The 14,225-nt window shown below is 41.1% G+C and overlaps 1 protein-coding gene across 1 annotated transcript in view; it reads left to right on the top strand.

Moving 5' to 3' along the window:
* Window positions 1-3,274: 3,274 nt before the first annotated feature.
* GAP43 (growth associated protein 43) overlaps window positions 3,275-14,225 on the top strand; it is a 67,984-nt gene continuing 57,033 nt past the window's right edge. Inside the window, exon 1 of the mRNA XM_064267654.1 lies at window positions 3,275-3,711. Within this exon, the coding sequence (XP_064123724.1) occupies window positions 3,682-3,711 (30 nt within the window). The 5' untranslated portion in view covers window positions 3,275-3,681. The remainder of the gene's footprint in view (window positions 3,712-14,225) is intronic.

Below are 14,225 nucleotides of genomic sequence, written 5' to 3' on the forward strand. Positions count from 1 at the left end.
ACAACAGTGATCTCTGACGTCATTAAGCCAAGGTGACATGACATAACAGAATAGCCTTATATTTTTATTTATTGGTCCAAGAAAAGTGAGTCTGTGCTGTAACAAATACCTCTTGTTGCATTTGGATATATAACATACAAGAGAAGTAGAACACATAGAATTGGACAACAAGCTACTTGGTTACGCACTATAACACCCTTACAAACACCAGATTTATTGGGTTGGTTACCATCAGGAATAAATACATGCTAGATCACTTTTTTTTTTTTTTTTAGATCACTACTGCAAGGGATAGTCCTGACAGTATTAGACATAACAAAATTTATCCTCTATTATCTTACACACTTAAGAGACAAAAGAAAAGCCTCAGGCTAAAATGTTGATGTACATTGAGTCTGCAATCGAAGAGAACTTTGCTTTACTTAAGATCGTGGTAAAGAACCAGACGGTATCCAGTAGAAAACCAGCACCTTGAGTTTGAAGAGCCTCCAATGGCCTCCATCTAGGAGCGTGACTAAGTCCAGGAATTGATCATTGATGTGTTATCCAATCTCCAATCAAAGAGAAGGAATGATTTAAGACATTCCCTGTCCTTGGACATAGAAAATGTGACCCAGCTGGAGCTGGGCTCACAAAGACTCGCAAGGACACATCGACTGGGCCCTGAGGTATAAAGATGATAGCTAAGATCCTGGTGAAGAGCCAGGTGGTATCTGGTGGAGAACCAGCACCTGAAACCTGTACACATGATTGCTAAGAAAGGCAATTCAAAATGTAGGATCGCAGTTTCTAGCCAATCTGTGAAAAGGTGAAGCTTTCAATGGCTTTGCCCATTTTTGTACCCTGTAATATTCTTTTTTTTTTTTTTTTTTTTAATATTCTTAGGACTCAGGCAGACATAGCTGTGGCAACATGCTTATTCGTTTTCCCATTCTTGCCTATTCTATAATATTCCTTGGATTTGGACAGACATGATGTAGCAACTTGCTACACTTTTGCCTTTTGGAATATATGAATCAGTTGAAGGACTTAAGTGACTGTTCAAGAGACAAAACAAAGATGCTAAATGAGTATCATAAAAATAAGCACTGCTGAGGTATTAAGAACTGTTTTTGCTCTAGCCCCTTTATTAATTTGTATTTTAACCTTTGCTTGAGTTGTTCCTTTTCTAGACAAGCTTTTGTGTCTTGGCGTATGCCTTAATGAGTTGGTGTCTTCTCCCTGAAGGGTAGAGTCATTTCAAGGGATTCATAAGTTCCAGCTCCAAATGATGGTTGCTGAGGGATTTCAACCCATCCACCATCAAGAGGAGAGACAACAGCCCAATAAAGGGCCAATGTAGATAGAAGAAGGTACAATAGTTTAGCTCAGACAACACGAGAGTTCCACTCCTCTAACATTTAGGCCTCTACACCCCTATCCAGCAGGAAGCAGCTAGAGAGACTCAATGCTGTGTTTCCTAAGATTGAGAAACTCATAACAGAAAGGGGGGATTAGAACAGGCTGCTCAGCCATGACATGAGAGCAGGACCTACACCATTTTTCTCTCTTCTGAAATCTGCTCTTGACTGCTGAGTTCCTTTTTCCTTGTTAAAGTTTTTACTAATGACTAATGTCCTTTTCAGACTGTGAAAACAAATACTATGCTCTAAGAAAGTCTTATGACCACTGAAATCACCCCAGGAGACCAGTCACTCCTGGGGCAGATGAGATGATACCTGGGGACTGTGATCACTGGAACCACCCCAGGACAGAATGACATTCCACAAGTTCCTGAAACCTATGATTTTGCCCTATAAATCTTTGAGCCAATCTCCATTTGGGGGAGACAGGCTTTGGAGGCAATAGTTCCCTTCTGTCTCCTATGTATCAATATACATTAAAGTTCTTGCTACTCACCTCACCCCTGTCTCAGGAATTGGCTATCTGATGCAGGCAGCTCTGACCCGTGAAATCGCTGTAACAGGATAGTCCATTCTAAGGTGAGTGTACCCTGGATTTTTAAAAATATCTAAAGCACCTATTAAGCTCAGCGATCATGATAATAGGTGTGATAATGAGCTGTATAGTTGACACCTGTTAACTAGGCTTGTGTCTAGGTGAGACTAGAAAGAATATGAGCTATTTAATTTGAGATGGTTGTCATTACTAATGAACAAGTAGAGAGTTTGGAAAGTTCTTTGAGATATTCACTTGAAAATGTTGCTAAAATTTCTGAAAAGTACAGTCTCTGGGGTAAAACAACTACGTATTGAGAATGGCTCCACTGTGCTTTGCATATATTATATTGTTTGGTCTTCACAAAATGTTAATGAGGTTGGCGTATTATTCCCAGAAAACGAGTTTCGGAGAGGTTCAGTAACATTCCCAAGAACACACAGATATAAATATACAGACAGAGAGATGTATATATACATATATAAAACAATTTATATATATATATATATAGTTTTGGATAAATTTAGTAATTTTTAAAATATTTCCTTCCCCAAAAATTATGAAAGGAAATTGAAGGAACTGAAAACGTGGGCTTCATGATGTAGCTTTTCTTCTCACCACAGAGGAGCTTGCTTTTATTCTTCCTTCTCAAATGAAAAATATCATTTTGGTAACTACTAGCATGACACAGACAGGTTGTTCAAAGGTGCTCAGCTTTTTGAGTAGAATTAGAAGAAACCACAATTTTCAAACAGGTTTATGCGCATTAAGAAATAACTACGGGGCAATTTTAGATATGGATGCTAATTACTAAATGTTAACTACTGTTTCCCAATTAAGTACTTGGAAATTTAAGATACTCTACATTCATATGTATTTCTCCAGGCTGCTGGCGCATATGTGAGATAGATTTGTACATTTTAAGCTTAGGTAAATATATTTATTTTAGGTATATATATATACATAGCATATAATATTTATATATTTCAGTTTTTGAGGGAGCTTAACCCCCACAATGATTTACTGTACATAAAATCTAAATGGCAGACATATATTGTATAGGTCTGACTACAACTCTCTTTGGGAATAGCTGTTCGTTTGTTTTTTTGATATTGGGAAAAGAAGAAAAGAGTCACTAAAGAAATATAAAGCATTCCTCAAGCCCCTCTTCTCTGAAACACATTCCACCCAACCCTCAGATCTGGTTGGGATATCTTTCTCTCTTCCCCCACCCCATCACCCTCTCAAATGCAGTGGGAAAGTCAGTGGGTAATTGGGTCCAGATTGGAGACGCTGAAATATTCATGAGGCTGGCAGGGGACTGGGAGGGGTTGACTGCCTAGAATGGGGGTGGGGGCTGGGGGAAATGATTAGTCCTTGAGAGCTAGTGAACAATTCTGAGAAAGAGACCCAGAGAGAGAGGGAAGAAAAAGATAGACAGAGCGGGAGGGGGAGAAAAGAAAAGGGGGAAGAGGAAAGGGGAGGGAAGAGAGGAGAGAGCCAGAGCAAGAGAGAGAGAGAGCATGTGCAATCAGCAATAGCTGTGGACCTTACCGTTGCTGCTAACTGCCCTGGTGTGTGTGAGGGAGAGAGAGAGAGGGAGGGAGGGAGAGAGAGGGAGAGCTAGCGCGAGAGAGAGAGCGAGCGAGTGAGCAAGCTAGCAGAAAAGAGGTGGAGAGGGGGGAATAAGGAAGAGAGGAGGAAAGGAGAGAAGGCAGGAAGAAGGCGAGGGAGGATACAACCATGCTGTGCTGTATGAGAAGAACCAAACAGGTAGAGCTAAAGATTTTTACTTCTTGCTGTTGGGAAATTAGCAGAGTCCAGTATTTGCCTGTAAAGGCAGAAACATACTGGAACTGCTTCTGCTCGGCCACAGGGCTCGCGTTTCCTTAGCATGTGGCAACTGATGGGTGCATCTCAGCTTTTATGCTTTTCCGTCTTTCCTGTTCTGGTTTGGGAATGCGGCTCCTAATTAGGGTGAGGGGAGAAAAATATCTATATATGCCTGTTTGGCTAGAAATAAAGATCCCCCCCCCCCCCCGGCTATTAGTCAAGGCTCAGCATTTTAGGTCTCTGGTTTTGAGGGTGTGGATGGAGAAAGGGGTGGGGGAGAAGATGTAGGCTCTACCTCAAGATGGGGAGGCAATCCTTTATATTAAGTCCAAATAGCAGGGTTGAGGGAAACATATTGAGGGCTGAGCACTGCCTGTTCTGGCGTACCATTTTCTCACATGGGCTGCAGAGAAACCTTATTTCCTACACGCAGGAGCTTTGAATGGGCGCGGGTATTTATGGAAAAACATGTGAAGGGTTTTTTTTCTTTCTTTTTTCAATGAATGAATGAAACTGTAATTTGATTTTTTTTTTTTTTTTTTGGTAAGAGAACCTAAAAGCCAGTGGGGCCAGGGGAGACATTGGCTGTGTGGATGGAGAAAATCCTGGTCCTAAGGTCGGTAGCTGATTGTGCACCAGCTGGTCGGAGGAGAGGGTGGACCACGCCCCTAGGAAGCTTGAAGCTCTGATGGGATGGGAAAGACCAGGCCGGTGTTACCTGTTGGAAACCAGGGCTTTTCCCTTTTCCCCCTTTCTCTGGCATCTTCCCGGGATGGTCAGTGGTCAGGGACGTGCTAACATTCTGGATAATCTGCATGGTGACTCTTTGATCAGGAAGAGAGACCCAGAGAAGATTAGCCAGAATTAAGTTCCCTCCCCTCTCCCCCACTGCCCAGGTTTTTCTTCCATTTCAAATTGCTCACATATTTCTTGCAAGACATTTTAGCAACTTGATTGGCCTGAGGGTGGGAAGGTATGAGGGGTATGGTATTCCCCAGCAACCAGCAGTGCGGTGACATTCTCCAAACCAAGCTTTCCCACATTTGTTGGAACACGTTTGGAGAAGGTTAAAGAGAAAAATGGGCTTGGGATATGGGTGAGTGTTTGTGTGTGTGTGTTGGCGTGTTCGTGTGTGTGCACGCGTGGGGAGGGGACAGTTTGGTCCAAAACCGCCCTTGGCAGATTGATTGGCTTAGGGGTGAGGTGCCAGAACTCAGATTTGGGCATTCTTCCTGGGTAGGCGTTGGATATTGGGCAATTTGTAATACACTAGCTGAATCCGAGGGGGGTGAAGGGGAGCGGCGAAAAAGCAGCCAGCCAGCCTGGCACGTTTAGCCAGCGCCCTGGGAGGGAGGGGTGGGGAGGGAGCCTGAAGAAGGGAGAGGAAGAATGTCAGAGTAGTGGGTGGAGAGGCAGGGAAAAATTAAATAAATAAAGGGCAGACACCCTGGGTTTTGTTTGTGGGTGCAGAAGGGCTTCCTTGCAGCACTTCCTAAACTCTTCTCTGGTTCCAGAGATTGATGTTTCCATTGGCTGTTTTTTTTTCAAACCTGGACATTCCCTGTCCTTGTCTTCCTTGGTTTGAATACATAAATGCACTAGATACAGGTGTCTGGCTTAAGCTACAGTCAAAGAAACATTCTGAGGTTACCCCACAGGTGAGCTGGGGAGATATAATTTAAGGAGCCAGAGCCCTAAGGAAGCCAATGCTATTCTTTAAAAAAAACTTTGTAATTCTGGAAAGAAAAATATGCCGGTTTGCAACTTGGCTCAACCCTATTTACACACATTTCAAGTCTACACACATCCTCTTTGACAAAGGAAACCGACCATGATTTTTAGAAAGGGAATTGGGGGGGGGGGCAAAGGAATTTCCTTCCTCCAAATAAGGACAGCTGCCTTCATTTTGCAAGGAGCCCTGGTGGTGCAGTGGTTAAGCGCTCGGCTGCTAAGCAAAAGATTGTTATGTTCGAACCCAGGAAAGGTGCTCCAGCCTTGGAAACTCTCTGGGGCAGTTCTACTCTGTCCTAGACGGTTGCAGAATCCTGCAGCAATGGGTTTGGGTTCTAGCTCATTGACAGCCCCAAGTGTTCACTCTGATATGCAGTAATGAAGCTGAAATTTTGCCGTTAGGGAGTTGTATGATTTCACATGTAAATGTCTATAGCATCGACATACTTCACGTACATAGAGTCATGCATGTCCTCTGTATGGTGTTCACATACCTTTGTGTGTTTTAGCATAATTCCTATTCAAGAGAGAAAATGAAAGATACAGAGATTGTCCGTTTTTACCCATGCATTTTATTATTATGTACTTAGGTGTGAAATAGTCATGTCTCCTATACAAACATCACTGTTGTATATCATGCATGTAAGTCAGTATGTAGGATGCCATTAAATCAGACTGAAGGAAATGGTGTATTCAGGGCGTGGGCTCCACAGTACACTGGCATTTATATAACGGGAGTATTAAGCTCACACAGGTTTCCTGCTTGTGGGTGAAATGATTCATGACAGAATCCAACGGTGTCCAGCCTTCTTCTGGCATCGATTCATCCTCCTTGTCTTGAAGAGGGAATAAAACAAGGGCAAAAACCTGCAAAGGTCTAAACTCTGCCACACCCATGAAATCCAGCAGAAATGTGGGAGGGGGCTGGAGGACCTGCACTTCCTTCCTCTTCCACTTGAGCAGCATAAAGAAGCAACCTTGGATTTCTAAGTTGTAAGACATTGCCAATGGATGGGAAGAAAGCGGAAATGATCTTATTAGCCCTTAGTTACCTCAGTAGATTATTACAGCAGGAAGAAGAGATGGAAGTGGGATAGAAATGAGAAGATGGTACAGGAGTGGGCAAATGAGGAATAAAAGAAAAGAATCCACTGAGATTTGACTGGCTTATGATTTTCAAATATCTTGGGCTTACTTTAAATAGCTTAATTACCATGTATATTGTAGGTGATGAAAAACTTGCAAGGTGTGATTTGGGTCCAGCAAGCAAGAAAACTGGGAGGTGTTTCCTTTGTTTAAAAAGAATGACTTGTTTGTAACTGAATTGTAAAGAATACCAGGCAAGCAAGTAGCGCCCCCTTCGCACCCCCATTAGTCTTTTTCCCCATCTAATGAGTAATTCTTAACCTAGAGAGTGTGATCTGTGATTTTGAATTCCAACCTCGTGGTGCCTTGCCCTTGCAGTGTTGGAAAGGTGTGGAAAGCTGCCGCTTTGCTGCTTGGTGCAGGCAATTTTTCCCAGTGATGAATTGGATTCCTTCTAAATCGGCCTGAGCCACACCCAGTGTCACCCGGGGGACTAAGTGAATTAATTAAATGAAGACAATTCTATACTTAATAAAATAGAAACCATTCTTCTTCTTCTTCTTCTTTTTTTTTTAATGGAGATTGCCACCACACATTTGCAAATTTAAACAGTAAAATAACTGATTTCAAGGTTTTTTTCTTTTTTTTTTTTCCTGCTAAATTATCTGGACTTGCAGAGAACTTTAAAAAATTCATGTAGAAATCTGTTCATTTCTAGTGACTGTATAATTGCTTCTACCCCATGACAGATTGCATATTTAATGAGCCTTGCTCTCTCTCCTGCGACAGTCAGTGTAACTCCTCTCCCCTCCCCACCCTGAGGAAGACTGGACTAGGAAAAAAAAAAAAAAATTTTTTTTTTTTTTTTTTAAACCTTTCACGTTTCATGCTAAAGGGCAGCACTGAAGGCCAGTGCTTTAGGGTCTCCTCTGTGTCCTTCAGAGTGAACCTGCGGTGTTAGGCCTGGGGCTGCATTAACCAACATTCTTCAGAGTTTTTTTTTTTTTTTTTTAACCTGGCCTGCAGGGTGGTGAGGGCTGTGCGCTTTCTCTGCACGTTTGTGGTAGAGGCCCTGAATTGCCTCTGCACATATGTAATGGAACATATGGTATTAACCAATTGCTCCCCATGTTCATAGTGATAAAGTAAGGCAAACCTAAGCCTTCCTCCTTTAAATAGTTCAAAGGATGCACATAACCAGGTTATTTCAGGAAGAGGAACTGCGTTTAATTATTCACTTCCCTATTAATTGTGATAGAGGCCTTCCTTGTCATGGAAAGCAAGTAAGGACAGAGTTTCAAGAAGAGGAATGGACAACAGTACAAAATGCCAAAGAGATATTAACCAAAGAATTGATCGTGGGCTGAATGTTCCCTTTTGAATTTCTGAAGGTGTTGCCTCTGCCCCACCGTTATGGCCGTCGTCTTCACAGTCTTTTTTGAGGTGTTGGGAGGAGCACTGTGCTGAGAGTCCTTAGCTTGAGTCACTTGCTGATTCTGTGATCTCAGATGAATCGCACAGTCAGGCTTCAGTGTCTTTTTGTAGAATGACAATGTAAAACAAAACATAAACACCCTGCTTACCTGTAAGGATTATATATAACTGATGTAAAAACAGAGAGTCATGCAAAGGTAACAAGAATTTTTTTTCCCCCAAGGTTTGCAGTGTCAGACTCGACATAGAATTGCCACTTTCTGGGACTTTTAAGTACCTCATATGTCTGCCTTTTTTCTCTTAGAGATGGGTTCCTTCTAGTCAGAGTTGATGTTCCATCCCCCTTTTTTTGTCTTTTTTTCCCCTAGAAACTTACTCGATCCTTAGGTACTCTCTTTTGAGATTTCAGCCTCTTTTAGCCTGTGAATATGCCCTTGTTTCTTTTATCTGGAAGGATCCCCTCTTAACTCTGTGTACCCATTTCTATGCTGCTCTGTCTCTCCTTCCTTTATAGAACAAAGTCTCTAAAAGGACTACTCTCCCCCCGCCCCAACACACACACACACACACACACACGTTCTCCTCCTCATCACTCCCTGTTCACTGTTCCATCTACTTTAACAAGGCTTCTGTTCCCATAATTCCACTGAGTCTTGTTCTGAAAAAGGCACCATGGCCAGTGATTCTTCAGTCTACGTTTTATTCGATATCTCTTTGGCGTTTTGTATTGTTGTCCACTCCTCTTCTTGAAACTCTGTCCTTACTTGCTTTCCATGACAAATGTCCTCATCCTCCTTCCTACCTCTCAGCTAGGTCCTTCCCTGTCTTCTTTGCTGGCTTCTTTCACTTCCTTCCCCTAAAATATCAATAATCTCCTGGTTCACGATCTTGATCCACTGTCTTCTTACCCTAATATTCTACACTTTTAACCCTAGGTTATCTCATCCATGTCTAGAGTTTTAACCACCTGCGTGCCAGACATCTCTCCCAAGCTCCTGACCTAGAGATATCTCTGGCTAGTTATCTTGTTCTGTTGTACATAGAGTCTCTCTGAATCAGGACCGACTTGATGACACCTCACAACAACAGCTATTTCAGAGAAACCCAAGCTCATTATACAAAACCAAACTCAGTATCTTCTGTTTTGCACTACACTTGGTTTTCCTCCAAATTCCCTACCCTTATTGCTATAAGACCATCCATCCAGAACTCCAAGCTCTAAGTACCTGGGATTAATCCTGACCTTAGACCTTTCTTTCAATCACCCATCCAGTTACTTTGATTCTAGTTAAAGATATTTTTAATCCATTCTCTGCTTTTCAATCCCACCATGAAAAACTTAGTTCAGACTCTCATCTTTTATCTGGACAAAGGCAATAGCCTCCTACATGGATTCCCACCTCCACCTTGGCTCCTCCAATTCTCCCTGCACATAACACCAGAGTTCTTTTCACCCAACACAAATCTGATTATATTTTCCCCATTCAAATCCTCCAGTGTTTCACTGTTCAGCATAAGATAAAATTCAAACTCCTTAGCCTGGATGACACTATCTAGTCTTGCCTGCCTTTCCAATGCAATCCTCTAACACCCCGTGCTTCTCACCTTATGACAGCACGCCAATATTTCATACTCTGGTGCCTTTACTCATGCTGTATTCTTTTCCCACATTACAGTTCCCTCTTATCCTGGAAAATATCCATTTCTCCAGCAAGAGTTAGATTTTTGAAACCTTGACTTCGTAAATTCGGTTTTCTCCTACCTGCTTTGTCACCGTGGTGTTTTGTACGATCACATTTGTACCACTTATTGTACTATAGAGTGATACAGTGCAGTGTCCAGATTCTGAGCTGCTTGAGAGAAAAGATAGAATCTTATTTTTTTGTATCTCCAGTGCCGAATAGAATGCGTGGTACATTAAGTAAGTGGTTTTAACTGTGGGTAATTTGTTTGCTAAATAAGTATGGAACTAGGTTTACAGTGCTTTCTATGAGGTGTTGGCGTGTCCAAGTGGATAAAATCACTGATAGATTTTTTTTTTAATCTATTGGCCTAAAATTTGTAAAGTGGGGCTGATCAGCATTGATTCTTGTTATTGACCTATAGGCATGACAATCATCAGTTTTTAAGAAAAGCAGGCACCAATGAGCCCATTTATAGACTATGTTTCGCCAAACTATCAGAACTGGTACCTGTAGGGAAAGCTTCCTTGAATGCCTCCTTCTTCACCAACTAGTGTGGTAGTCCCACCGTTTGAGATTAACAGTTTGGGCACATGGCCGTCACAGTCTTGGATCTTCATGTGGCATTCCTTCTGGACTCCAGGTGCTTGTGCTCATTGCTTTGCTCCACAACTATTCCAAACAGGCTCTGACTTGTCTTGCTAGTTTTAGTTGGCTTTTGTCATCGATCACATAAACTTGAAGAAAATGCAGGTAGTGTTGGCCTGTGCTCAGGGGTTTGAGAATTAATATTACCTTCTTTTGGATTTCTTTCCTTCCTACTGTAGTAATCACATCACAATAATTTACAAGGAGAAATCTTACATGGAAGTAAAAGGGAGGGGAAATGGTAAGTAGCCCCTCAAATATCTGTTAAGCAAATGAAAATTAGGTCAATTGTATGTTTCTTGGGTTTGAACAGACCAGATGGATTTGGATTTGGAAGTAGGGCTTTTGTGCCTGTTATGGATTGAATTGTGCCCCCCCAAAATGTGTGTCAGTTTGGCTAGGCCATGATTCCCAGCATTGTGTGTGGTTGCTCACCGTTTTTGTGATCTGATGATTATCTTATGTGTTGTACATCCAAACCTCTATGATGCTAATGAAGCGAGATTAGAGGCAGTTATGTTAATGAGTGGGACGCAATCTATAGGATTAAGTTGTATCTTGAGTTAATCTCTTTTAAGATATAAAAGAGAGAATTGAGCAGAGAGGAGAGGGATCCGATACCACCAAGAAAGAGGAACCAGGAGTGGAGCTCATCCTTCGGACCCAGGCTCCCTGTGCTGAGAAGCTCCTTGACCAGGGAAGATTGATGACAAGGACCTTTCCCCAGAACTGACACAGGGAGAAAGCATTCCCTGGGACCGGGTGCCTTTAATTCAGACTTCTAGCCTCCTAGACTGTGAGATAATAAATTTGTTTGTTAAAGCCATTCACTTGTGGTATTACTGTTACAGCAGCACTAGATAATTAAGACAGTGCCCAGTATGGGGCGTATTGCAACCACAGCTTTCCATGAAAATACCCTTTGCCAGATTTTAAGTAGTATATTTTTGATTGAATTGGTGTGAACTTGAGAAGAGCAATAAAGTGAAATAATTTGTAGGTACAGTATGTCTTCAACTGCTGAAATTTAGATAGTGTTTCTCGAGCTCCACACCCTTATTCCATACCTTGATCAGCGCCCCCAGTCTCGTTCACACTGACTTTTCCTATCCTATTCTCCCCTCCTCAGGTCCAAATAGAGTTTTTCAGATTAAATAGTGCCAGTTCATGTTAATGTTTAATAAGAGAGGGTATGGAAGGAGAACTTTAAGAGAAAGAGTACCTCTTCCAACCTTTCAAATAGGTATTTTAGACAAAACAAGTATGTTAAACTTTGTCTGACACAGTAGATGCTTGATAAATATTTGTGAAGGGCTCATCTTGATGGGCCAGTCGGAAAGATGTTTTGGGATAGAAGACCATTCTTGTGTAACTACTTAGAGATAGTTTTTGTAAAGGCACTCTGAAATCTATTGGTCTTCCTCACCCGGTCAAAGTAACAGTCCCTTCTTTCCTGTCTGCTTACAACAAAATCGCACTTTTGTGGTCAGTTTAGTATGAGAGTGTGACCCTCCAGATTCCATAGCCTTTATTTACAAATCTTGTTAGATGTTTGTTTTAATGTCCTGTTTCATGTCTTTGTAGTAGAACCCTTACCCTGGGTTCTAGACCTGGCTCTGCCAATTGCTTGTCATGTAACAATGGTAAGTAATTTAATCTTTCCGAGCCTCAGTTTATTCATCTGCATAGTGGGGCACATAAAAAGAGCCCCCCAAATTCTGTCTTGCCTTTTTCACTAGGTTGGTGTGAGCCTCAAATAAAGTGATAAAAATTAAAGTGTTTTACAAACAATAATGCATTTTACAAATGTAATGTATCAATGATCAAGGAATTCTACATATTAAGATCTAAAGTACTCGTGGCTCTGTGCAAAGAAGTACCCTTACTCTCTGTACAGAATATATTCATTCGGTTTCCATCCCTCCTATTCCATTCTCTACAGAGTGAATATCAACCATGCTAGTGAATGGGAGCATAGTATATCATTATCATTCCCTCTGAAAATTTCACTAACAGAATTTAGATAAGCAAGTATTCAGATTTTCGTGAGATCCACAAAGATCAATTGAAATTCATCACAAATATCCTCTGTTTTCCATTTTCTCTTTTAGTGTTACCTTCTTCACCTTTAGACCTCCTCTTTTCTCCATTTGTTAAGTCTCTGCTTCTCCCTGATCTCCATCCCCACCTCACCTCCAACTTGCATTCTCGGCGCTAAGGTTACAAGGCACGCTGCACTCACATCCATCAATGAGAGCCCAGTCAGGCAAAAGAATGGATGTTTGGGACTTGTTGGGAGACTGAAATTGGAGGTGCAGCCTGGTTGAGAGAACGTACAGTCTTCAAAGATTACCGCCTGAGCACCATTCCCATAACAACTTCAGGGTTCCTCAGCTAATCGAGAATTAATGTGGATCAGAAGAGGTGGTATACAATCTTGAAACCTTTTCCAGTTTAACTCTGCATACCATGAATAACCTTCTAAGGATTCAGTTTCCCCGCAAAGGACATTTCAGTTCTCCTGTGTCCCTGGTTAGGTTTGGGATAACCAAACATATTAATGTAATAAAACAAAATTTATCAAATTCTGATGCAAACTATGGAAATCTGCAAAACAAAGAAACTGAATTCTTAATATGTGGGTAATATTTGGCAGTATTTGCAAGTATAATAATTGGATCAAGTTTGTCCAAGAAATTCTGATTTTCCTAGATGCCAAAAGCCTAACATAAATTAATTAATATCAAGGTATTTATGAAAAATACTTTTGTAAGGGGGCTTGTGTACACTGCAATGGAAAAGTAGGTTAACTAGGAATTTGGGGATTAGCAGGTGTCCAAAGGAAATGACTATTTCTTTGATTATATTTATGGTTGGTTAATGGTCGGTATCACCTTTAATCCTTCACTTAAGCCATCTGCCTTTCTCTCTCTTCTTACACACGCACATGCACAAATATTTATTATATTCAAGTGCCTTTTGATTGGTTACAAGAAACAGAAGCCAGCTTCAAGTGATCCTAAAGTGATCTATTGAAAGAAAGGAGTACTGGGTGGCACAAATACTTAACGTGCTCAGTGTTATCCAAAAGGTCCACCAGAGGCTCCTTGGAAGAAAGGTCTGGAAAAATCAGTCACTGAAAACCCTGTGGAGCACAGTTCTTCTCTGTCACACATGAGGTCACTGGTTTTTTGTTTCTTTGTTTGTTTTATTGAGAGGAAATCAGAGCCCTCACGAAACTAAGAAGTTGAACTATTGGGTCTATAGGAATCAGGGTAGATCTGAGAACCTCAAGAGCAGAATTTCATAGGCTCTCTTTCTGGAACCCTGCATTTTAAAAACTCAGTTACTGCCGTCCTGAGAGTTGCTATGAGTTGGAATCCACCTGACGGCAATGGCTTTGATTTGATTTCTTTTTTTGTTATACAAGCTTGTGGCATCAGTTTCTGCAAAAGAATGGGTGTAAAATATCTCCACTGAATTTATATCAGAGAAATGCTATTCCTTGATATTAATCATCTCATTTTGAAAGCTCCTGAATTAATTCCAGTAATAATCCCCATATTTATCTATTTTTAGCAAATTGGCACTTTCTAAAATATTGAGCTGTTGTCTCCATATGCACTAGTTTGTGCTAAGTGTAGAATTTTTGTAATTAGCCTTACATCCATTATTTGTAAACCCAATTTCAGTAGCTACTCAAAAATGTTATTTTTAAATGAAAATTTGAAAGACCCTAATATAGGGTCGCCATGAGTCAGAATCAACTCCACCGCAACAGGTTTGTTTGTTTGTTTGTTTTGGAAGTATCTATCCATTAATGACTATATAAAAGAGCTGACGAGGCAAAGAAAAAATAAGTGAGTTGATCTC

Source organism: Loxodonta africana, chromosome 1 (assembly GCF_030014295.1).
Source record: "Loxodonta africana isolate mLoxAfr1 chromosome 1, mLoxAfr1.hap2, whole genome shotgun sequence".
In the NCBI taxonomy this organism is placed as follows: domain Eukaryota; kingdom Metazoa; phylum Chordata; class Mammalia; order Proboscidea; family Elephantidae; genus Loxodonta; species Loxodonta africana.